Genomic DNA, 26468 nt, shown 5'->3' with positions numbered 1-26468 from the left:
CAGGACTAGGCTTTCAAACCAGCACATCATCACCAGGGCAGAAGGGTAGAATCAAACCAAAGGGAATGCATTTCACCCAGTGTATGAATTAGTTATGGGAAATCAGTGAAATATGAGGTTGTGGAAGCTGAATAATTAGTGAATACAGAAAGGAATCGAGGAAATTCATGAAAGAATGTCCCAACAGATAAAGTAGTGTGTTCTGGTTGCAGCCTCAGATATAGGAAGACCCTAAACTTTAGGTTACCAGGAGACAGGAAAATAGAGGGAAAATATTTCTCTATTTGTCGTGTTTCTTGTTTGTCCTTAAGCTACTTGGAGACAGGATGGCTTGTGAGGTGACATTTTGGTCTAATGCAGCGCAGCATGTCCTACCTAACAATACTTGCTTGAGAATAAGTTTCAGAAATCTGGCTCAAAATCTTGTATTGGACCTTTCATTTTTTATTTTTAGTGCATCTTATTTTTATTTTAATTATTGACAACTTATCTGGTATCTTTTCAAATAGGTTTATACGTTGTAGTTTATCAGCTGTGCTCTAACTTGAAAGATAAAAATTCCCTTGCTCACAACTGGTAGTACTGAAGAGATAATGCAGGTAATGAAGTTTTTTTTTTTTTTTTTTTTTTTTTTTTTTTTTTTTCCTTCCTTATGAAACAGGAAGGAAGGAATTCTTCTTTTATTATTGAAGAATACAGACAAACAGGTTTTGCATTTATGTGTGTAATCTGCTGCATGTTTTCTGCAAGACAGCATGAGAAAGAGAAGATGGCAGGAACATTTCCATCTTGTTGCAAAGAAATCAGACTTCAGGGCAAAGGACAGCAGCATCCTTTGTGCGCTGACACTAGAGATAACACAGCAGTACCACTTCAGATCCCTACAAAGAATATTCTGGTGCTGAGGACTCAACTAGTAACATCAGTTTACCTTAGCAGCAGCAAGGTGCTCAGCTCTCGGGCTGAGGAATTAATCTTCTCAAAGGCTTTAAAATATTGTTAAAAATAAAACCGGATCACTTAAAACATCTTTTCAGGTGATGGTGGTTAATCAGATCTCCTCTGCATCCAATGTGCAGGCCTAATTGCCTTGTATGACCTGGTGATAAATCGGTTTTATGAACGGGGCTGTGCCTGGATTACATTGCAATTGGTAACCTAAACATTTGGGGGGAGCATTTCCCTTCTTACAGGGCCTGCTTTGTATTCTGCAGAGTTGTTGAGACTGAGATGCCTTAATGTAATTGGTACCGCAACATGCAGCCATGCCTCCTTTTATCTTTGTCAATTTGGCGAATGAAAAACTCAGTATCAGCCAGCAACGTGTGCTTGCAGCCTAGAAAACCAGTTGTACCCTGGGCTGCACCAAAAGCAGCGAGGCCAGAAGGGCAAGGGAGGGGATTCTCCCCCTCTGCTCTGCTCTGGTGAGACCCCACCTGGAGCCCTGCATTCAGCTTTAGGGCCCCCAACAGAAGAAGGACAGGGACCTGTTGGAGTGAGTCCAGAGGAGGTCCACAAGAATTATCAAGGGGCTGGAGCACCTCTCTTCTGAAGACAGGCTGAGGGAGCTGGGGTTGTTCAGCCTGGAGGAGAGAAGGCTCTGGGGAGACCTCACAGTGGCCTTCCAGTGCCTAAAGGGGGCCTACAGGAAAGCTGGGGAGGGACTCTTTGTCAGGGACAAAGTGGAGTGACAGGACACAAGGATAATAGCTTTAAAATGAAAGAGGGGAGATTTAGATTAGACACTAGGAAGAAATTATTTACTTTGAGGTGGTGAGGCCCTGGCACAGGCTGTCCAGAGAAGCTGTGGATGCCCCATCCCTGGAGGTGCTCAAGGCCAGGCTGGATGGGGCTTTGGGCAACCTGGTGTGGTGGGAGGTGTCCCTGCCCATGGCAGGGGGTTGGAACTGGGTGGCCTTTAAGGTCTCTTCCAACCCAAACCATTCCATGATTCTGTGATTCTATGCATTTCTTTGTTTTTCTGTGTCCTGATTTGGCAAGAACTAATAGCAAGTGAACTATTATTCAATTTTTCTGTATTCTTCAATTGAATTTAGAGTTAATGGAAAGTAGTTCATGAACTTCCCTGAAGGCCAACTATTTTATTAACAGAACATACATAGCATAGGAGCCATTAGCAAGAGTTCCTTGTGTTATTTTGTTAACTTGCCTCAAGTTAGATTGCCAGCATGAATGTCTTACTCCTAGCAGTGTCCAAGCCTTCTTAAACATTTTATTTGGTTGAGCCTGCTGGCGGTGTTGGGAGGAACTGCTTTGTGTGACAGAGCAGCAGGAATGAATGGAGCTCTGCCTCAAGACGGATGAGAAGCCAGCTGAGAGCTTATGGGTAAGGATTAGTGGATAGACCAACATGGACAACATTGCAGTAGGTGTCTGCTATAGACCACCTGGTCAGGAAGATGAGGCCTTCTTCAGACAAGTGAAAGAAGCTTCATGTTTTCAAGCCCTGGTTCTCATGGAGAGTGTTAGCCATTCCTATATTTGCTGGAGGGACAACACAGCAGAGCACAAGAAATCCAGGAGGTTTCTGGAGTACATTGAGGAAGGGCACTCTGCTGAACTTGCCTGTGTTTGCAAAGAAGAAAGATCTGGTTGAGGATGTGAAGATTAGGAACAGCTTTGGCTGCAGTGACCAATAGTTAGGGAGTAGAGGGAGGAAGAAACAGGACAAACAGCTGCATCAAGACCCTTGGCTTTGTGACAACAGACTTTAGCCTCTTAAAATAAAAAATAAAATAATAATAATAATAATAATAATAAAGTAATAACAAGCATAGCAGGCTTCACATAGTTGTAAGGTTAAACTTACTCAAATTTGTAATGTACTTTGAGAGCCTGATATTACAGGTACAGTTCAGGTACAACACATAATGGTCTATTGTTCTTTAACCAGGAACTTCATGAAGATATTTCAGTTACTGAGTTGTCAAAACCAGACTGGACTTTGCTGCTAGCCTCACCAGAAATTTAAGCGTCATAAAGTTCTCTAAACTTTGGTCTGCCTTCTATAACAGCATTTGACGTGCCAAGCACAAGCAGTGTTTCATGTGCAGGAATACCAGAATCTGTAAGAAAACACACTTTATACATTTGTCTCTTTGTTGTTTATTATTTGTATTTCTATTTTTTCCTGTGTATTCTGAAGCCTGAGCCTTCTCTTTGTACTCACGAAATTCCTAGAGATTGACTTGTGCCATGTAGTAGTATCTGCATTTCAGTTTCTCCTAAAATTTCAAACCACAAAGCAAGATATGGTATTTTCTTCGCTTCCTCCCAACCAGAACCATGACCAAAATCAACAGTTTTATGGCAATGTCATAGACGAGCACCCTGGTGAGTGATTTGAGACTACAAAAATTATTTGGATTTAGCCTTTATTGTAATCTTTACCTAAAGTTTGATAGAAGCAGGGGAAATTGCCCTGTTAACTTCAGTGGACCTTATATCAGGCTCAGAAGACTTAAAATGGTGAAAGACCAGCCTTATATGAGATGAGTACCGCAATGAAGAGTTTGTTTTTTCATTTCACAGAAGGCTTTGAGTATAAGTCAAATAGTGGATCTTTAGTTCTGCCATTATACTCTCATAGCTGGTTTTCTTGGTACTGAAATTCCAGCAGAGCTTTCAGCTAAAATGAATGTTCCTAATAATTAGAGGTTCAACAATATCTGAATTTCAAATTATTGGATGAGACATATATGAAGTCTCATACTTCATTATAAATTATTAATTAAATTTTGCAAATACTCTTGGGATATGTAAATTTATTACTAAGTAAATCTGTTGGCATTTCTACTTTTAAGAAATTAATGTAATGTTGACATTAAAAATTCTCTTTGTGATTATTCACAGAATAACTCCAAGAAATGTAATATAGAAATCCATTTCTCTTTGAATTAGAGTTCTCTTGCATGCAGGATTGCAGGTTTTTTTTCACAGTCTGCCATTCTAATTCAGAAAAAAAGCGCAGCAATGAAGCTGGAAGTTGCTGTTTCTTCTTGGGAGGAAAAGAAAGGACTGAATCACATAACAGATGTTCTGTTATATATTACTTTGTGTGTATAGGAAGGCATACACAGAAGGGAGATGTACATTTCCTACTGGCTGGAGAGTACAAAGCCAGGGGTGTTTTGCATTTTCATACGTGATGCCAGGCAGATCTCTTGGGATAAATATGGGTGGCTAGCAGAGAGTGGTTTCTCCCTCTGGACACCAGGAAGCAAAATCAGAGAAGCACGTGTCATATCTTACTAGCAGGTTTTCCTCCCTGTATTGTTTGCCACTGTAATAACTCGGCTCTGCACCTGCAGTGGATTCTGCACACCAAATTATTTCCTGTTGCATTTTGGAGCTCTGAAAGATGTAATTTGACCTTTGATTTCTGCCTCTTTCATTTGTTCCGGTAGATGACCAAGTATGATTTGGGCACTTTGTTCTGTTGCCGACACCTGCAAATACTACAGCTAGGTAATAAATTTTGGGGGCTTGTTGTTATTTTAATTTTTTGTGGAGGATTATTTAGCATGTGCTGCTCGTGGTCTTTCATTTTGTCCACGCTGTCAGCTGTGACTTGCACAAGGTAGACTCCAGCTGATAATAATCAATCAGTTTGCACAACAGTTAAGTAGAAGTTGCAACGTTAGGATATTGCATCCTTGACTGCTTAATTTTACTTTCACCAGAACACTCCCCAAACTTTGGCTTTCATTTAGTAAATATGTGAATACTGCATATGAAACTATGCAGCACACAGACTTTAATGAAATGCTCATGTAAATATGCTCGCTTCCCTGTTGTTACAGTTATTTTCAGTGTATGTTTAACTTGCTGATTTCACACACCGCTGTGCAGCCCTTTGTTATATATTAACTTGAGACTCGATCCTGTGGGGTGCTGAGTGCTTCTGGCCCATGCCGAGCTCCTTGCTCTGCCACTGGCGTTTAGGGACAACCACGGCACTCAGCACCCTGCAGCACACAGCCCCAAGCCTGTGCAACAGCAGGCTCTTTCAGAAAACAAACAGGTTTTCTGGAGCAAGGTTCATGCTGTTACCCTGCAATATTCTGTGCAATGGATTTTCAAACACTTAGATTAAATCTTATCCAGAACTACAGGTCCTATAGTTAATGGCTGCTGGAAGACATAAACATTTAGGTATGTACAGTGGAAATTAATTACCTTTTACAATTGTGGTTTTATTAGTTGTTCTAATTAAGTGTGAAACCATTAGGCTGAGGCTGATATTTAATATTTTGTGTGTCGGCTGTAGTGTGCTTTGCCCCTCTGTTACTGTGTATGTGGTTTTTGGAGTAGCAGATAATCTGTGCAGCTCATCTATCAGTGCTATTTGGGCACCGTGCATCGCTGCACTTCCATACCTTTCAACGGAGAGCTCTGTGTGCCGTGAGTTCAGGTTGATGGCACTGGTGCTGAGATTGGAGGGAAGTTTCACTGGCATTAACCCTGCTTTTTCAAGCCCTTTTGGTAGATGCCCACCCAAATGCAGACGTAAGCCTTTGGCTGTTCCCCATGTCCATGCATTTTCAACAGTCTTAACTGTGTCGGGCTACAGCACTTTTATGCAGTTCAGTGAGGCATTTGGAAAGGTAGGTTTTACAAAAGGGTACTAAGCCAATCTGTTGCCTAATTTTGGGAAAATGTATCTTAATGAAATCAAGATGGAGTGTAGCTTGTGCAAACTATAGTATTAATCATTGTTCTCTCTCTCTGAAACTCACTTTGGGAAAAGAGTACGGCATTGGTCTGTGTTGTAAAATAGAGGTATTTGGCACAGAAAAAGTGTTGCAATTAATGTTTCTAAAAAGCTACTATCACTGTTTGATATGTAGATGAAAACCATAATTTTCTGTTGTTTGCAAGGAAAAACACAGGACCCGGTAACTTTAAATAACAGGGTTTAGTTCCATCTGCAATCTGGGAAAATTACTTCCAAAAATGCACCCCCCACCTTCTCTGCTAAGCAGCTCAGCCATTGCTAAGCACACAAGTTCTTTGGTTTTGGTCCTGGAATCACTTGCAAATAGAGGCAATTCAGAGCTGCAGACAACCTGAGCCTGAGACCTGTACTTGAGGTTGGCCAAAGAACAAAGAACAGTTCTGATCTAGGGACTGTTGGAGGAATCTTTAATTCAAATATCAATCTGTGTTAATAGCTATCTTTTCGAAATAAGCTGTCACACTATTGGCCTTTGACCCCACTCCTTCTAGTTGTGTACACGCTTATCTGTGGATTATCTCGTGAGACAGGGATGATTTAAACATGCCAGAGCAAAGAATCGTGCATGTGAAATGTTTGCAAGACTGCAGCTACAGTGATGTACTTTAACTGAAGTCAAAGTATGAAATTGGACTGCAGAAGGAAAAAACTTGCTGACTGCCAGTTCTGTTTTCTCCGAGTAATGGCCAATAGTTCAGCTGCTGTGTGTTTCTGGGGTATAAGCAAAAAAAAAAAAAAATAAAAAAATTTTTTTTTGAGGTTTTAGGATATGGTTATAAACAAGAGAGGTTTCTGTGTAACTTCAAGCACAATTAGCCAAGCTAGCAATACTAAGAAGTTAAGAGTTGTTTACCCATTAAACAAAAATGGGGAAATAGGTAGAAGTTTATGTGACCAAGAGTGGACTGTTGGTGACAAAGAAGTATTTTCCAAGACTTGCAGCATAGGCTGAAGGCACCACATGATCCCCTATAAGAATATTGTGACAGAAAGTAGTCACAAGCACTCAATATCCTCCCTGGGAAAACAGCTCCTGTTTTGGGGTAAATGAGGCCAGGGTTGGTTGCATGATAATTCTCTTTCAGTACGACGTGTGAGCAAGTTTAATGCTTTTTGCAAAGCCTGGATTTCACTCTCATTTAATACCAGGTTAAATCTGCAATAATAAGCTCTCAAAAGCTTAGACCTTCCAGTAAAATGAGATTTGGCTATAAATTACATATTGGTTTCCACTGGTAACGTTGTTGTAGCTTTCTTTCTCTAAGCAATAGAAGCAAGACTGGTAAGAAAAGGGAATAAATATACTTTATTAGCACGTGGGATGATTTAGTAGAAGCTATGACCTCTTACTGCAGACCTTGGGAAGGATTTCTTTCTCCAGAGAGCCTCAACTCCCTCTGTCCCCTTTTCCTTAGACTTCAGCACAATGAAACACATAAGTCAATCAAAATGTTTTTATGCCATTTTTTGCTGAAGGGTTGGGAAATCGAGATGTAGAATATTGCGCGTGGCACACGGTGACAGTCAGCTGAATGTTTCTCAGGCAGCAAGATCTGTAGACCTGGATACTGAATGTGAGCAGTTTATCAGTTGAAAAATAGTAGGATTTCTGATAAATGAAACATCTCTCGGCCTGGTAGGGTACAGCATAAAGCTGATGGTACTGCAGTCACCTGAAACTGGCTTGTTAAAATGGAGCACCTCTGACCCGTTGGTTAAAAAAATATATATTCTGGAATGTATTTGTCTGTGGATCTTTGGGATTTTCAGAGTTAAAGCTTTCATATAAATCTTGCCTGTGCTAGGAAAATTACCAGATGCTGACAGGGGGTGTCACCAGCAGCTCGGCTCAACATATGCTCCGTATGGCTTGGCTGCCAGGGCAGCACAGGAAGGCCCTGTTCCCTGCTGCTCCCCAGGCTGGTGGGAGCAGGTTTTAAACCACCTGATTTCAGCATCCTACTAAAGGTTAGCCTCTACACATTGCCTATCCGATTATCAGTGAGGCCGAAGAGCTATTCAAGCATAGATTGGCCTACCAAGTTTTCTTCTGTGTAAAGAAAAAGAGTTAGATGACATCTTTACTTTTGGGGGATGCGGTGATCTCAATATCCCTGCAATAAGACCATACTTGTATGATATTTGTGGTGAGGTGGGAATTGAAACTGAACCAGATTAAAATCTCTGTTTACTGTGATGACTGATTTTAATTTCTGAAGGTGACACAAAGGCACTTCATGAAAAAAATCGATTTATCATTTTCTGGAGAAAGTATTTTCCTTCTTTTCCAGAGAACACATTAAAAATATTTCCTGTTTGGGATGTGGCCATATAACTTTGCATGCCTTTGTGTTTTGATGCCTACCCACTCCAGAGCCTCACCCCCCCACACATACATGCACCCTATGGCTGCACAGCATAACACAGGGGGTCAGGCTGTGGGCATGTCCCACAGTCCTTCCCCAGTCCTTCCCAATTCACAGCACTCCTGGGCAGCTCCTGAGACAGATTTTGAGTCTAGAGTCATTTCAGGAGTCCCCTGGTTATGAAAGGTGGAACTTCCACTTGCTGCCTATGCTTTCTTCCCTACTCTTGGATGCTCTGCTCCACTGCCTGCCCTGTATCAGATCTGATGCGCACAGAAGGGCTGAGGCTGGCAGGGCCCCTGGAGGCCCCTGGTGTCCCCCCTGCCCAAGCAGGGACACCCAGAGCAGGCTGCCCAGGCCCACGTCCAGGCGGCTTTTGGAGCTCCCCAAGGAGGAGACCCCACAGCCTCTCTGGGCAGCCTGTGCCAGGGCTCCGTCACCCGCCCAGCACAGCAGTGCTGCCTGGTGCTCAGAGGGAGCCTCCTGGGTGCCCGGCTGTGCCCATGGCCTCCTGTCCTGGCACTGGGCACCACTGAGCAGAGCCTGGCTCCGGCCTCTCTGCACCCTCCCGTCAGGGATTTAGGGACACGGATGAGATCCCCCTGAGCCTCCTCTTCTCCAGGCTGAGCAGCCCCAGCTCTCCCAGCCTCTGCTCACAGGAGAGGTGCTTCAGTCCCTGGAGGTGGTGGCATGCTCTTAGATTGCCTGAAGCCATCACTTTTGCCTCAGAGACCCAGGCAGATTGAAGACGATGATCCGAACAGCAGCAGGTGGTCCATGGGGAGCAATGGCATCTCTGGCTTGGTTTAGGATAACAGGAGGGAGTGAAGCAGCCATTTCACTCCTGGTACAGAAAGAGAAGGCTTGCCATGGAACAGGAGAGGTGGGGAGAGGTCTGACTCAGGTAGTGACTGTGTTCACCATCTCCTAGGCAAAAGATAGCCCTAGGACAGAATTGGTGCAGACTGGAGCTGGAAACGTAGCTCTCATCTCCAGCTTAGTATATTAATTGTGTGCCCCAGAGTGCTGAGGAAATGGCCACTAAGGTTTTTCTTATTAGAGCTTCTCAACCTGAACCTTAACAAAGCCTTTACAAAAGGGCCAGCGTGACTGACAGAACCCAAAGTGTCCGTGATGCCATTTGCAATGTTTAGGCAAGGACAGCTCACTGACGTAAATTAACTTCTGTAGCAAGGACGCATGCAATCTTTCCGTTCGGAGCTATCCTGTGCTCTTACAAGACATAAATTGTTGGTCTGACCCGCAGGCTCTGGTTTGGAAGATTAATGGGATATCATCAAAATAGGCAACCGAGTCTCAAAACAGGCACTTTCGTCTGAACTCCTTTCAAAAAAATGGATGCTAGGGTTCGTCCTCTGCACGGGTAGATAATGGATTATTTTCTCCGTGTGTACACTTTTTACAGCTCTCATCACCGTAAGCATTAAAGTGCCAGAGAAGCATTGATGGATTTGTCCTTGCAGGCCCATAGGTTATAAGGTACTGCTCCTATCATCACTTATTTTACACATATGGCACTTAAGCTGAGAAAAGTATGCTGGACTGCCAAGGTCAGAGAGAAACAAAATCCAGAATCCCTCTTCCCCAGCCTCAGTTGGAAAGAGAGCTTTCCTGCCTGGGATGTGGGTTTAATTTCTTCAAGTGATGGACATTACTTTTAGGGCTGGTAAAAGCCCACGTTATTTAACTGTGACTCGTAGGAACATGAGTCAATGGTCAGAAAGATATCCTGTGGCACTGGCTCCAGCCCCATTTTACCAATTATACCATTTGTACCTTGAGTATATACAGCAAAGTCCACCTCAAGCTATCTGAGTTAGATTTTTCTTCCACCAAAATCTTTATAAACCTTGTGCAGAGGTATGGAAGCTCAAGGAATATTTTCCTTCCTTTGCAGCTTGTCAGTTTTGAAATACTTAGGGTTTTTTGTTGTTGTTGTTGTTTGTTTGTTTTGAATTAACACAAATGTAGGCACACATGGTTTTTAGGAACTCCAGAAGCACAAGTGAGCTGTGCCAATACTACCTAATGCCCTCCACTTGCCTCCTGAATAAAATGTGCAGCTGTAATAACTTACAGAGACGGTCAATATGTGTTATTTGTACTGCTGCCCAGAAACAGATTATAATATTAGAAATAATACCAGGTCGCAACAAGAGATATCCTTGACAATCCTGCTGATCAAAGATCTAGTTTAGTATGTCTAACAGGACCAGGAAGCTAGCCCAAAATTTATAAACTCATATGTATCTGATTCCATGTCTGGACAAAAATGTTTTCTAGAATTATTGTGTGTTTTCTGCATCTTTAAAATTAATTTTTATTTATTTATTTTTTGTCCTGCCAAAATGAACAGCCAGTTAACTTAAATTTGATCATTCTTGTTTTTAAAAAATACTCCTGATTTTAGTGTTAATAGTGAAGACCGTAGTAAGTTACTACAGCACATAAGAAATAAAGGGATGGGTATTAGCTGACGGTTTATCATTACTTTGAAGTTCTCAGGCAGGTTAAATTCAGAGCACGCATTTCACTGAAAAAGCTTTAACATTACTATAGGAAATATTCCCATCACATAGATGCTGCTGTAGCACTTCATTGGTATCCACTTTGCTCAAATTGGTAGTTTTTATAGCTTTTCTATTCTATGGGATTTTTGATAGCGTAAATTAAAACAAAATCTAGAGGTTATTGACAAAGTAGAGATAAAGTTAGCATGAAGATTTCTCTTCTTTTTTTTTCTTTTCTGAAAGAGAAACATAGTGGAGATAGTAATTTAATCTTCTCACCAGAGATGCACCCATGAACACTAGTTTTAGTTCAGACAGTCACAAAGACAAGTCTGTCAGTGCAAAAAGAAACTAAACAAAGAAAAGTATTGATACTAATAGAAACAAACAAAACAAAGAAAGAAATGAACAAAAAACACATGTGGTTCTTGAAGAGCATGGGTAAAGACAGTCTAGAAGCCGCCACTAATCCACAAACCCCGATACTACCCCAGATTGCTACCTGGTCCTCCTTTCCTTAATCCCTGTGAGGTACTCTCTGCTCTCCCCTCAGGAACATACCAAAAGCTGTAATTGTTCAGGGCTTTCTGCCCTGGCCACCACAAAGGTAATGAAAGTAAACAGTGCCTATAAGCAGCTGGGTATTGCTGTTGCATCATGCTGGGCCAATTATTCTCCTTAAGCCTGTTATTTTATTATAATAAGCATCAGAAGATCTTATATAACTATGCAAAATTTTTCCTGATGTGGCATCGTTCCTGAGGAAGCGCGCCACTTGCTTCACTTTTAAAGCATCTCCACGTTTCCAGTGCCTGACGGACCCTGCATCCTTGTGGTGTTCCCACTCTCCTCAGGTCCCTTTCTGCACGTGATTGTTCTTCCATTCATTTATTTTGGCCTGGCTGCATAACAAGGCACCTCCATATCCTTTGGAAGGCCGCAGTGTTAAGTAGAGAGGATGGGACGGCAGATGTCAGGAGAACTATGTGGGTGGGGAAAAAGGCTGAAAAAGAGCTCTTAACAGTCACTTTTCCATACTATTATTTCAAGCAAGGAAGATAAATACAGAATGGCTGCGTGGCTGTCAGACAGGACAGTGAGGGATGTGATGTATGAGGGCATGGCAGAAAAAGCAGAGGTGGAGGAGACAGTGAATGGCAGCAGTGTGGGACAATTGCAGCTCTCTGGGGTTGTACCCTTTCCTCTCAACTAGCCCCTATCACTTCAATGTACTTCCACATAACAAAATCTAGAACTTTTTTCAACAACAGAAAAAAAAAATATATATATATATATATATGTTATAGAGAAAAAGCAAGTTTTTGACTAATCTCTTCTTTCCAATTTCCGTCTTCTTTCCATCTCCACAGTCACTTTCCTTCTTATCTCTTACACTTTGCATGACACCAAATAAAGGTGGAATCCGGCCTTCCTAATTGGTAACTGGGAGTCTTCTTTATGCCTCACACAATGATCTGTTCATTGGGAACTGCTCTTCTGTAGTACCAGCCATCTCTTCATGTCATGCTGGCTGAATAATGCCTCTTGAGGATGGCAAGAAAGAATAGCATCAGAGCTGGGCTGCTGGGGGTTATAAATAGCTTTCTGCCAGGCTGAAAGGCTGAGCCCGTCATTAAGTTGCCTGCAGCTGGAGTGGTGTAGGTGGGTGAGTAAGAGCAACTGGGAGATGGGACAATGGTAACCTGGTACACAAGGGTCATTTTTCCTTGGTGGCGTCATTCCACTGGGCTATTGTGCTCTCCCTAAATTGCATCTCTGTGTTTAATAGAGCTGAGCAAGCTCAGTGAAACGACCTCAGCAAAGCACAGTTAAAAGAAGATTGTGAATGATGAGGGGAAAAAGCACGGTTTGTTGTGCGTTGTGATTTAGACCAAGCCATGCTAAACTTCTGCTTTGCTCAGTAATTGCCTTTATTTGTATTGAACTGGCTGCGAGTTAAGGTCAAACAGAGGAGTAAATGCAGCAGGAACAGGCCTTTAGAAAGTAGTGTCCCAGCTTCCTACACGCTGGCAATGACAACTTTCATTGGGCAAATGAAGAAGTTAATCCATCAGTTGAACCCAAGCTGTCCTTTGAGTGTTTTCCACAGCAACATGATTCATTTTCTGGAGTGGAATTTTTCAGTGCCAGGATGACAGAGCTCTTGAATCTGGAAAATCCCTTTCGATTTATTATTACTGATTTGGTGACAGATATACACAAATGGTACATTAATTTCCCGTACAGTTTATATATGTCAGACAAAAATAAGTTAGTTTGAGCCTGCTTACACAAGCATACAATTCTTTTCTCCTTTTCAAACTGTACAAGTTGAGATCTTGATCCTTCTCCTATTGAAGTCCGTGGGGGAGTTGTCTTTAACTTCAACAGATATATGGCTCAGTTTAATTCCCCCTGTGGGACCTATCAATGTATAGAGATTCCATGGAGGTTAATTGCTTGCAGGAGAGTCCTTGCCTGGGATGTACAAGGAAGGCACAAAATGCAAAACTGCAGCATTAGCTACATACTGCAGCCTGGGAAAGACCCTGTCATTGAAAGCAGAGAGATTTCTTGTTTCAGTAATTCTTCATCTTAATAATTAAATTCAATCACTCATTAATTTAGGAGATGTCTTAAGAGTGTAATTTCCTTTGCCAGTCTTGCCCAATAGCTGTTGAAGTACGACAAATATTTTTGTTTTCCTGAAACTATTCATTTTGGCTCTTTTTCATTATTCTTTCAAGAGTACATTTAAAAACAAAATACTATTTTAAAATCATCTTTTAAAAAGTATTTATAAATGAACCAGAAAATGAATAATAAAATTGTGGGACTGAAAAGGAGAATTTATAAACTAAGCAGAGAGAATCGTTCTCATTTAGACTTTTCAGATTTAAGTGAATGATTTTCTTACTACACGAATGTGTCCATTGCTATTCTGAGAAAGCCAGAGGTATCACTAACCTATTAAAAGTTTTTTTTGGTGGGGTGTTTCTTTATCATTAAATATGATGAAGAATATTTTTTCTCCCATGTCACATTTTTTTGTAATCCTTTCCCACCTGTATTACACTTAGAATAATCCTTCTCATTCCTTGTCACATGCCCATTAAACCTCTTTCCAGTTACAGACTTTGAGCTTCTGAAACAAGCATTTCATTTTTGTTGCAATAAGTGTGATGGCCATTGTCAAGTCATTATTAAAAATCTCATGCATATACCAACCCATTTTTTTTTTTCCCTTGGAGTTCTTCTCTTCATAAATTACTGTATGTGGTCAACTTCTCAGTCAGCTGCATCCTCTGTTACTCATCTGGGGTCAAACCATTAGCCTAAAAGTATCAGGGTTTATAGTTCAGTTTTTCAGAGGAAACTGTAAAATGCTATGCATTTGTTCTTATTTAATGTTATATTCCTCTAAGAATGTTTGAAAATATGTAATGTTCTCAAGAAGGGAAAAAGCTGTAAATTTCACTTCAAAAGCACCTTTTTTTCCATTAGAAATTTGGAGGAGTTTTTTTGTTTGTTTGTTTGTTTGTTTGTTTGTTTTTTCAGGATTGTACAAAAGCCTTTAGGATTGTAGAAGAGCAGAACTAATTTAATGAACTTTTCTTTTGCAACTTTAATGAAACATTTTATCTTGATTTTCTTTGAATATTGGAAGATACAGAAAAGTGCTCTAGTTTATAATCGGATGAGTGATCTATCTGCCTTCTTTCTTGTGGCAGTCCTGTTGATAAACTTTGTTTTGCATCATTTCACTGAACCTTGGTGTGACTGCACTTGAGTACTAAATACAGTTGTAGCTCCCAGCCTTTAAAAAATAATTCAGATTAAGAAAAGATTTGGGTAATTATTTGTCTGCAGTACAGGAAGTTAATCCTGTCCTCAGACACAGCACACTCCTTTAGTGTGCTTCACACTGAATACATACAGAAGATTGTGATTCGATGATGCTGCAACAGTGACAAGTAGGTTTGAGCATGATACCAGTAAAATATCTATTACAAAAAGGTCTCAGAAGATGACAACTACAATATTTAATTTTTGTAACTTAACAAGAGATTAACTGACTGAATACTCTTATTCCTATAATTGTATTTTTCTACATATTCCCTTCATTAATGTAGTGACATTCAGGGAATGCAACATACAATTGTATTTTACCTAATTACCCAAAGTGAGTTTTTTATCTTGGTTTTGTAAGGCAATTAAGTTCTTGTGAGTAAGTTCTTAGTCTCTCAATAGTTTCTCCTGTCATTTCTGTCTCCTTAAGCAGTTTTTAACCATCTGGTGAATTTCAGGTATATTTATGACAAATATTTAGATCTCAAAGTCGTCAGAGTTTCTTCAGCTTCAACATTGTTGGCTGGATAAAGGAAAGACCCAAAGTAGTGCCTTGATTCAGCACCAGCTCATGGCTTTTTTCTGCTTTGTCTTTTTGTCCATCTGGTGGGTAGAAGGCACAGGGGGAACTGGTTCCCTTCTCTGAGGGGACTTACGGATTGAAAAGGATATTCAAAAGGATGGTACAGGAACATAGGGACACAAATTCATTGAAAATTAAGTTTGAGTAGCTCTGCTAGGCGGTTTTTAAGGGATCAGCACAACCCCCTAGACATGCTAGGGAAGCTGTGGGACAAGTTTGCCAAATTGTTGGAAACACTTTTACAGGTAACATCTCATAGACATCCCCACTGTCCCTCAGCCATTTCAGCCCCTTCGCTTCCTTGTCCCAAGATCTGAGGCAGATACTTCTCGCTCACACTGACTTGAACACTTCCCCAGGTTGTTCCCTGTCAGTTCTTCCAGTCTGAATCTCCATTTCTCCATGTCCAGCACTATAAAGCAACCACTTCACCCACTCCTTTGAGTCATTCTTCAAAACATGCTTCTTCCAGAGGCCTGCCATGAAGCTCAGCCCAGCCAGTCCTGGGCGGGTGGCAGGCCGTGCCCAGCACTGTTGGCTTCCCGAGAATCCTGTGGTCAGTGCCAGAGTTATTTGCCACCTCATTTGACCTACACCCCTTAAGCCCATTTGTTTGCCTCATCCACTAACTACATCTTGCCGTTCAGAGGCTGTGCTCCGGAGAGGTAATTACAGCGTGCGGAGTCCCAGCACACCAGGCTCGGAGGACAGGCTGATGGCCTTTGCGACTTCTCCAGGGTGTCTGTCCCACCCCGTTGTCATTGTGCCTCTTAATTGAGTTGTATTTAAAGTGTTTTAGTTGTATCTACAAGTCCAGTCCACGTGCAGGAATATTCTTAGACGTTAAACTGTTGGAGTACGGGGTACTGGTTGTTACGTGCCTTTGCCAGGAGTGGTGACACGGGGCTGTAAGGCACTCTACAACTTCTTTGTGCAGCATATGGGCACTGCTCACTGTGCATTACGGGATCTTAATGTTTGGGGAACAGTGGCAGGCAAAACTGTCCGGCTCGGGGACAGAAAGAGCCTGGGCACCACGTGCAGCTATCTAACACACCTCGCAGCCTGCCAAGCCCTTATCCCCAGCGTTTCCACCTCCAACCTCCACACACCAACCCCATTCCCCCCTCACTACCGACGGCAGGCGGGCCCCTGCACCCCAGGGTCTCTGCAGAGACCCTCCCACAGCTGGGACCTCGAAGCCAGCCCCTTCTCGGGGCCGTGGGGGGGGAGGCTCGCCGAGCCCGGGGCCGCCCCTCCCCGCCCCGCCATGCCGCCGCCGCCGCCCCCGGCCGGCGCTGCCCGGGAGCGCCGCTCCCCGCCCCGCCGCGGCGGCCGCTGCCATAGCGATGCGGGAGGCGGCGGGGACGGGCGGCGGCACCGGGGGTCCCCGGGTCCCCCCAGGTAAGGGAACCGAGCTGGGACCGGCAGTGTGCCCCCCCCCGTCCCCCTTCACTCTCCTTCCCCGGGACAGAGCGGGGAAGTCGGTGCAAAGCTGCGTGCCGGGAGCTTTTTTTTTTTTTTTTTTTTTTTTTCAAAAAACCACAGTGTTTAATTATTTATGCTGTCGCTTAATTATTTATTATTATTTAATTATTTGTTATTGCCGTTTAATTATCATTATCATTTAATTATTAACATTTAATTATTAGCATTTATTATTATTTCTTCTCATTTTATTATTATTCCTTCTCATTCCATTATTATTATTCCTTCTTTCATTCGTATTTTCTCCTTTCATTCTTACTGTTTTCTCCTTTCACTCTTATTATCTTCTCCTTTCATTCTTATTCTTTTCTCCTTTTACTCTTATTCTTTTCTCCTTTCGTTCTTATTCTTTTCTCATGTCCTTCTCACTCCTGTTTCTTCTCCTTTCGTTTCACTCCGTGCTCTCCGCTTCCCCCCCCTCCTGCCTGCTCAGGTGCAGAAAGCCGCTTTCCCTGCCAACTTCGCCGAGAGCAGCGGCTTCTTCTGCTTCTTCCTATGTATTTATTTTTATTTTATTCTTTATTATTCTTTTTTCCCCGTGGAATTGGCGAGGGGTGCAGGCAGGCGAGGGCCGGCCGAGGTTTCGGTGCCTTTGTCCGCGCCGGGCTCCGGCGGGGCCGCTTTGAATGAAGGGGATGGGGGCGATGCGGGGCTGCAAGGCGAGGAAATCCCTTTCCCTTTATCCCCAGCGGCCCCAACAACTCCTGGTGAAGCCCTGCTCGGGAGGGACGAGCCTGCAGGGACCCACCGCCTCCCAAACTCGCCTCTTTCAAGGCTTGCCTCGCCTTTGCCCCGGCCGCTCGCCTTATTCTTATGGTGATGCAAAAACCCCACGGCTCCTTTCAGGCAGCCCGGAGCCGCCGCTTTCTGTGCCTTGCCGAGGGGGAAGGGCTGCGGGGACCGGGGAGGGGGGTGAAGCTCAGCCGCGGGTCCCCCCCCTCCTCTCCTCGCCCCCCTCCCCGTTTCCAGGGGCCTCCCCCTCCTCCTCGCTGCCCTCCGAGCCCCCGCGGCCACTTGGGGCCGGCGGAGACAAAGGCGAGGCCGGGGCTGCCTCGCTCCCTCCGGCGCTGTTCCCTCCCCTTACCCCGGGGCAAGAGCCCTTGGGGGGCTGTGGGGGGTCCCCCGCGACCCCCCGGCCTTGCTTTCATCTCCACGGCTCCCCCCGCAGCTCCTCAGGAGCCCAGCTCAGGCTGCACCCCCTGGAGATGCCCTGAAGCAGGGCAATGGGACTCGGAGTCACTTCCAAATCCAAGTTTTTGTCAGATTTGGGGGTCTTGTTTGGCTCAGGGAGGGCAGCATCGTGCTCTGATGGAGCGCTTGGGTTTGCCTCCTGGGGTGGATGAGGATGGATCGGGTCCGGGAACACCACAGCAGCAAGTGGAGGATAAAATCTTCGCCGGTCCTCTCTGTTTGGGGATGGTTTTTGGATGAAAACTTCTCATGTTTAGCACCGAGGAGGAAGGCTGGATTGCAGTTGTCAGGGTTTTCTCTCTCTTCATGCGTGTGGGGATTGCATTTCGTGTACCAAGGTGGGTGTGGTAATCACAGTGAATTCACTAGCTTATTAAGCTTTAGGAAAACAAGCACGTATTGAAATTATTCCGGTCACTTAAATTGCAAACGAACGCAGTTGTACTTTGAGGGAGTTATTAACGTCTCCTCGCTGCTGTAACACACCTTTGTGCAGCTGAGAGGAACTCCCTGAGCTCATGTGTGCCTTTAAGTCTTACAATGGGGATCAAACTTCCTTTTGTGGGGGACTTTGCACAGGGATTTCTCTAACGGGCGCCTTTGCTTTCTTGATGCAGGCAGTGCAGCCTGAGGAGCTCACCTCACCCAGCGAACGTGGAAGCAAGAGGAGCCAAGGTGCAGCGGATGAAGGACAGGCAGCGAGGGCAGCTGCTGGAGACAGCAGCGTGGCTTTGAGCTGCCCCAGCCTCTGCCTCCATGCGTACAGCATCGAGGGCATGACCACAATTCGGAATGGCGGCGCCACCGTCACCTGTATAGTGATGGATAACAAGGAGCCCCCAAACCTGACGACCTCTGTCAGTCGTAATGGGGGTTACAGCACCGGCATGGGTCTCGAAGAGGAAATACAGGACGAGAAACTCAGCCCTTCCAAAATCATGCGCTTTTTCTCCACCCCTCGGAAACGGGCGAATTCCAGCACTGACAGGCCTCGGTCTCTGATTTTGATGGGCAACTCTTCCACGTGGAATGCTCTGTCTTCCATCAGGAAAATGGGGTCTTTCAAGAAGCTGAAATCGTCCGTTCTCCAAGGGATTCAAGCAAGGGAATGCTCAGATATCCTAAATGAGAACAGTGTAGGCAAGAACATTTCAAACGGGGCAGTGGTGAGAGTTCAGACTAACAGGTACTCCTATTCGGGACCTTTACAGGATTTGCAGAGCACAGTGGATGGTTTGGCTTCTGACTGCTCTGATGCAGAGGAGAGTGATGAGTCTTTCCTGAGGAACACTCACCGCTCTCGCAGCATCAGGCGGGCTTACGGCGCCGGCCGCATCAACTTGCTGGATGCAGAGAAAACCCAGAGCCATCACAACGGCATGAGGCCAACGTCTCCCGTCCTCGCGGAGCCAAAGATCTGTGAGATTTTAGTGAAAGACTCTGAAAACAACAGGATCGTTTATCGAAGAAGCAAAAGTTCGGATAATTTAAACTTCCTGAAGAAAAGCTCGTTCAAACGGAAGTCCACCTCAAACCTGACCGACCTCAAGGCTGCAAATGAAAAACAAATGCCAGCAAGGACTGCGAGTGCTGCTTCTGCTGACTCAGACAAAACCAGTGGGAACCCCGAGAGGAGATCCAAGCGATGGAAGAGCCCCATCAGGGCAAAGGATTTTGACCGAGTTTTGAAGCTTGTCAGCAACGTTGCAGATGCCGCATGGAAGAAGGATGGCTCTAAGAGCACAGCTCCTTCTCCCAGCGAGCAGTCCCAGAGAACGAGGTCGAACAGCAGACTGCACGATGACTACTCCCGCAGGGTTTCCAGTAGCACTGATCATGACAGAAAGAGATGCACCTCCTCGGTATCTAGTCCAGACTCTTCCTCACCAGGAACACCTTGCCTGCAGAGCCCCGCAGCTGCTCAGGATAAAGAGGCTGAGATGAATGTAGCTGGTGCTGAAGACAGAAGCCTCAGGACGTCTTCAGGTTTCCCAGAGTCTGAGAGCTTGTCACCGACTCTGAGTGACATCGGGCCGTTTCCCAATGAAGTGTTTGATACGGACTCGGATGAACCGAAAGCTGCCCAGCAGTTTACATGGGAAGCCGAAAATCCTCACGTTCCTGTCAGGCCAACTGCTCCAAAACCTCAGAGCCCCAGTGTGGAGAAGGTCAAGTCCAATATGGATTTCCAGTGCCCGGACCATCACAGCACGCTGTCACTGAGCTCAATGGAAAGCGAGGAGAGGGGCGAGGTTGCCAGGCAGAAGCTGGGCAGGAATCCTGTCTGCTTCCAGGACGCCGTGCAAACCGTGTACTACGATGATGGAAACGAGGACAGTGGCATAAGCAGCCACTCTCAGCTGAGCCTCAATTTAGCCCCTGGTGCAGAAGAAAAAAAGGAAGAGGTAAGAAAGAAAGCAAAATTGTTTAGAAGTTATTTATTTACCCATCAGGTTTTGTCTTTATTAATGCAAAACAGCACGAACAATGCAAAATAACCTGAATGCTAATGACTATTGCAGCTTGTTACTGCTAAAATATGCTGACAGCAATTATTTCCTTTAATGTATTCTCTTTGGAAGCTAACATCAAATTATTTTTCCTTTGTACATTAGTATCGAAGAAAGTTTTGGCAGCCAAGCTGTTCACGTACGTTTTTTCAAGGGCAGTTTATTACACCCTGCAGTTATACCAGCTTGTCATGTGGGCTTGTCAGATTTTACTAGCCTGAGCAGGGTCTGGCTGTATTTCTTCCCAGCCGAAAGGTCTCCAAGGAGTCAGTGCACTTGGAAGCAGTGTTGATTCAATGTTAAACGCTTTTCCCGTGGAAGCCTTGCAGAACGGGGCGATGTTTGTAGGGCAGTGTGTTGTGAAAGGTGCAGCGTAGGGGTTTAAACATTCGGTCCTTGCTGAAGTTGTCACTGTGCATTGGTGGCCGTGCCGAGTGCAGGCTATTTGGATATTTGCCCGCAGATTTTGGACAGCAGAGCGTGTTGCTGCTCAAACGTTGGGGAAGCCACCAGCATGTCATTGTACCTTCATGCAGCAGAAGGGCAGCTGCATTGCTGCACCCCTGAAATAAACGCAGCAATAAACCTGAAGCCCTGAAACCTGAAGTGGAGGAGAGGCACTGTGAGCACTGCCACTGGAGCTGTGCCGATGGTTTGGCAGTGTCGGTGAAGAGCAGGCACACACATCCTGGAAATGGCACGGCTCAGCCCCTGCCATGTGCAGCAGCATGGCTTTGGGCTGCCTGGGGTGAGGCAGCTCTCAGAGGTTTGTTCTTCATTGGGAAACGTGCACCAAAGCTAGGAACCCTCTGGGTCTGCTTGAAAACCAGTTACAGAATTAAACTGCTTTAGCTTTCAAGCCACCTCAGTTTGAATAAACGTGTCGCATGCCTTAGGTCTGAGAGAAACAAAGGTAATTGTTGCAGTTGTACACACTACAGCCTCTCATGCTTGGTAGTCTTATGTCCGTGAAACCATATAACTTTAAAAGCTTGGCATTTTTTTTACAAACTGACTGGAGATTGCAGTTATTGCCATTCTCATCAATGTTGCCATCCTGCTGGGGAAGAGCAAGGTTGTTTATTGTCTGCGGCTGTGGTAAGGTTGGAAAACTAGCCCAGTACCTACAAACACCGGGGATCTGGGATCATTCCCCACCGCAGAGTCCCAGGGTTGCCACAGCCACCCACCCGTCTTTCAGAGCTCTCCCATAAAGGTGTAGGCAAGGAGATGCTTTCACTGCCAAAGAGGTGAGAAGCCCTGGGGGTTGATGTGTCAGCGGTGTTTCTCGGGAATGAAACGGGAAGAAAAATCAATGCTCCTCATCTACCATCTAGTGGTGATCTGGGCTCATGACACAAGAGAAATTCAGCTCGTCCCTCCCCTTGGTTCCCCACAAACCAGTGCTGCCTTTCAGAGGTTTTAAAATGAATGTGTGCCTTGGGTGGGTAAAAGTTACTGCAGTTTTAGTTTTAACACCACATTCTGTTATTATCTAGCCTGCAATTTAAACTTTCTCTCTATCTTATCATGTATTTTAGGTTATTTGTGAGCATGTTTCAGTTGTCTAAACGGGCGCTGCTTGGAGTGGTCTGTGTGCTGCTGCATGGCAAAACAGCTGTGTCCACCCAAACGGTGCAGCTGCACCCAGACCTCTGCTCTCCAGCTACATTTTTGGAAGTGGTGGTAGCTGCAGATTGGAAGCAGGAGCTGTGCAGGACTGTGGCTACCTCTGTCTTAGTGTGCAAAGGGTGTAAGCACTGCCCTGTCTTCTCTCCAGACCTTCTCCACATCTCTTGAGGGTGTCGTTGTTCTTTTGCCCCTCCTCTCTAGCATGCATGGAGGTAGCGTGGTACCAAAGACGCCAGGTATTTTTTAATTGGAATTTATGCAGCCTGCGGGCTCTTCAGTGAATGCCACATACTCACACAATGAGGTCACTGGGGTTTGAACTTTTCACTACAATTCATTTTTTAATTTAACTTTACATCCCTGTGTTACAGAACTGTATCCACCCAGAGAATTGTTTCTGTGACACTCTAGTGCTTGGTTCGTTCTCAGCAACCCTTTGAGGAGTAATGCTGAGCAACGCAAATCCAAAACTTGAAAGACTTTGTCTGCACCTTAAGTACACCACGTTGACGGACAGATCTGCATACATTCCACATTCCATGCATCTTCTTTTTCATGTGAATTTCATGTAAAAGCCAGTATGTATTCCAGCATAGCTGCTAAAATCTCTGTGGCTCGGAGACATATTTCACTACAAAGCTTGCAAGGTACTGAAAGGCCAGGCTCAAACATGTTCTCCTCTAAGGACTGGCTGCAGTAGCTGGAAGCAAAGCTATTTTATTCCCTTACCCACTTGTCCAGACAATTAGAGTCTGCAGATGAAGTCAGTGGGACCTGGTCCATCTCCGTGCATGCCCAAATGCAGAAACTACCCTGCATTAAGTACCATTTCACATTTGGACTTGACTTTCCTGAAAAAGAGCCCCATGTCAGTGTAAGTAACAAAACCTTAAAGCCTTTGCTTTGGACTGGCACATGGCAGCCACTAAGGCTGCATAAACAACGCAGTTTGGGACAAAAAAAAAAAAAAAACACAAAAAAAACAAGGAATTATTTGACGTCACCTAGTGTTTCCCAAGCTCTTTGAACACCTGCTGTGTAAGGTGCCTTGCTGGCATCTGGCTTCATGGTACACAAGACCTTTTATTACTTAAATACACATGTTATCTGCATGACTCTAAGTGATTATAGTGAAGATTATTATAGATTATAGCGAAGAGGTAATTCTGTACTGAGGGCTGAGTCCCAGTTTATCTGTGGATTGTACTTTAAATGCTCTAGGATCAATCTCTTGACTCATTTATGTCTGTGCCATGCAGTCGGAGGTCCCACCTCATCCACGCCGTGCGGTCCCCAGAGCTCAGCCCTGTGCAGTGCTGACCTGAGGTAGCACACAGTAAGGCTGGAGCTGCTGCTCTCGTCATTTCCTTACAAGTCTCTGGGCTCTGAATATTGAGCACACACGGCTTTATTTGGGGGTAAAACTCCTGGAAGAACTCCTATGAATTGCAAGTGCCCAGCACCTCACAGGGTCAGCTGCTCTCAGCTCCCTGAGCTGTCGGCGTTGGGTTTATTCATCTCCAGGTCATCCACATGCGATTCGGAATGTGGCTTAATCAGCTTAATCCGTGTAACTGAAAATCTGCTAAACTGGGAAGGATTAAGTAAATAAGGGTGGGAACGTAAACTGGGTTTACTGCTCGCAGCGGGTCCCAGCACTCCGGTGTCACTGCTGGTGCCACTCTGACCTGGGGACAGCAGCAGAGCACCATCAGAGGTGCTCAGCAGCATCTCATCTGCAGATTTCAATGAGCCCAAGTGATGCTGGATTTGCTCTGAACTCTCTGGGCTGCCTCAAACAGGACAGGATACCTCTGCACGTTGCTCACATGATGACTTCCAAGAGCAGTTGTGTGCAGAGCTAAAGCAGAAACCGCCATGCCTTGCAGAGCTGAAATGATAGAGCACGGAGCCCTCAAAGGACGCCCTCCTTCCTGTCACAGCAGCAGCTCCTCCAACTCGCTGCAGCAAAGCTTTCTGCCATTCAGTGCAGCCTGCAGTCATTTGTCACTGCATCCTCTGGTAGGCAGAGGGGAAAAAAGGCAGTGGGGACAGGAATCAGGGTTCTGGGTCAGGTTAGGCACAGCCAAGTGGCTAGCCCTTGTCAGTAGTGATCATACCCCTGGCTGTGGAGTGGCACCCTGTGCACAGAGCGTGGTGCTGACCTGCTGGTGCTGCACATCCATCCCAGCTCCAGGAGGCTCCCTCTGAGCACCAGGCAGCACTGCTGTGCTGGGCGGGTGATGGAGCCCTGGCACAGGCTGCCCAGAGAGGCTGTGGGGTCTCCTCCTTGGGGAGCTCCAAAAGCCGCCTGGACGTGGGCCTGGGCAGCCTGCTCTGGGTGTCCCTGCTTGGGCTGGGGTGGCAGCAGGGGCCTCCAGGGGTTGCTTCCAACCTCAGCCACCCTGTGACGCTGTGAGGCCATGATGCCCACACTAAAGGAAGGCAGCCGTGGGGTTTCCTCTGAGCCACCTGCGCTTCCCCTCGCTGGCATCCGGGGGCTGCATCTGAGCCCCCCTGCATGGTGGAGCACAGCAGGCTCGGCTCCTCCGAGCCCCAGCTCAACCGCAGCGGCCTCGCCCTCCTGCCACGCTCGAGCAAGTAATCGTTTGCAGACGGAGAGTCGCCCAAGGCAGCTCCACCCGCTGCAGGCTGCAGGCTGGGTCCGCTCCTGGGACCTGCCGGCGGCTTGGGCTTGGGCTTGGGCAAGGACAATGAGGCTTTGCCCAGGAAGGGTGGGGAGAAGGGGAGCCAGGGGACCTCCTCCTGGAGAGACGGGTACAAGGCTGACAGCTTTTTATGTTGGGCTTTGTTTGCAGAAAGCTCAGCTTTCAAATCAGCTGGCTTTTGAGGTTTGCCAGCGGATGTTACAGAGACAACAGGCAGCCTGGAAAACGTTGTTTGTTTGACCAAATCAGAGGAAAACGAGTATTTTCAGTCCTCCTACATGCTCTGGGCTGTCCCGAGTCTTGATTTAGAAATGACATAGGGATTATTTAGGGGCTGTTAATGCCTCTACATCTTCTGAAAAGACTCTAAAGATATCAGTGCTACTTTACTATATGCTACATGCTTGCTTTTAATTTAAGATACTGAAGTAAAGGTGAAATACCACTAGAGCATCATCCCCACAGATCAAGACACCGGAAAAACTGTTTTCTGTTTTTAGCCCTCTTGCATTTTGTATGTCTGATGAGATTATTCTGCAAAGCAAATGCATGTCTCTGCAAACTGCCCTCTGCCCGTCAGAAATCTGCCAGCTGCATTTGGTTTTGGAAATGAGTAAAATGACAGAGGAGAGGACGAAGGAAATCCTTCAGGCCGAAGAACAGTCACGAGATCCTCTGGTCATTTCCAGCTCAGCTGTGCTTCCTGTGTGATTTGAATTGCTGAAGTGCTTTGTGTCTGCGCCTTATCTGTGAAATGTGAATGTTACGAAGGTGAACTCAGTAATCTTTGTAAAGCACATTGCTCACAGGGAAAGCATTAGGCTTTTTGATTATGATAAGCACGCTTTCAAGGCTCAGGTTAAATGAAGTAAGCCAGCATTAAAAATGCCGTAGAAATATATGGTCAAGTTTTGTTTGGGGTTGTATCTGTATGGCTTATCTGTATAGATCATCCAGTGGTTTGGGTTGGAAGGGACCTTAAAGATCAGCTCATTCCAACCCTCAGCCCCGTAGGCAGGGACACCTCCCACCAGACCAGGTTGCCCAAAGCCCCATCCAGCCTGGCCTTGAGCACCTCCAGGGATGGGGCATCCACAGCTTCTCTGGGCAGCCTGTGCCAGGGCCTCACCACCCTCTGAGGGAATAATTTCCTACTAACATCTAAATCTCCCCTCTTTTAGTTTAAAACCATGTTCCCTTATCCTATCACTGTCTGCCCATGAAGAAAAATATAGTTGCCTCTGTCTTTTTATAAGCTTCCTTTAAGTATTGAAAGGCTGCAATGAGGTCTCCCCAGAACATCCTCGTCTCCAGGCTGAACATCCCCAGCTCTCTCAGCCTTTCTTCACAGGAGAGGTGCTACAGCCCTATAACCATCCTCATGGCCCTCCTCTGGACCTGCTATAACAGCCCCACATCCTTCTTGTGCTGGGGGCTCCAGCCTTGGTTGCAGCACTCCAGGTGGGTCCTCATCAGGGCAGAGTAGAGGAGGACAATCACCTCCGTCCACCTGCTGCCCATCCCTCTGTTGGTGCAGCCCAGGATGCAGTTGGCCTTCTGGGCTGCAGGCACGCACTGGTGGCTCGTGTTGGGCCTTTTGTCCACCAGAACCCCCAAGTCTTTCTCTGCGGGGCTGCTCTCAATGAGTTCTTCTCCAAGTCTGTGCTCATGTCTGGGATTGCCCCAACCCACGTGCAGCACCTTGCACTTGGACTTGCTGAACCTCATTAGTTTCATGTGGGCCTACTTCTTCAGTCAGTCCAGGTCCCTCTGGATGGCATCCCTTCCTTCTGGTGTATCAACCGCACCACTCATCTTGGTGGTATCTGCAAACTCGCTGAGGGTTCACTTGAACCCACTGTCTGTGTCATTGCTAAAGATATTAAACAGC

At 45.5% G+C, this 26468-nt stretch overlaps 1 protein-coding gene across 7 annotated transcripts in view; it reads left to right on the top strand.

Annotated features, from left to right (window-relative positions):
- The window catches only part of SPATA13 (spermatogenesis associated 13), a 162758-nt gene that overhangs the window by 98101 nt on the left and 38189 nt on the right, over nt 1-26468 (top strand). For 4 of the 7 annotated variants that reach the window (XM_082781574.1, XM_082781576.1, XM_082781573.1 and 1 more), the window contains one exon: nt 18384-20171. In XM_082781574.1, the coding sequence (XP_082637700.1) occupies nt 18384-20171 (1788 nt within the window). Of the gene's footprint in view, nt 1-4970; nt 5176-5592; nt 5628-16378; nt 16492-18383; nt 20172-26468 lie in introns of those variants that run through there. The other 3 variants (XM_082781577.1, XM_082781575.1, XM_082781578.1) reach the window with 3 other exon arrangements.

The sequence above is a fragment of the Aythya marila genome (assembly GCF_965140915.1).
Source record: "Aythya marila genome assembly, chromosome: 1".
Classification (NCBI taxonomy): Eukaryota; Metazoa; Chordata; class Aves; order Anseriformes; family Anatidae; genus Aythya; species Aythya marila.
The sequence above is the reverse complement of the archived record's forward strand: the minus strand, read 5'-3'. Positions and strand labels throughout refer to the sequence as shown.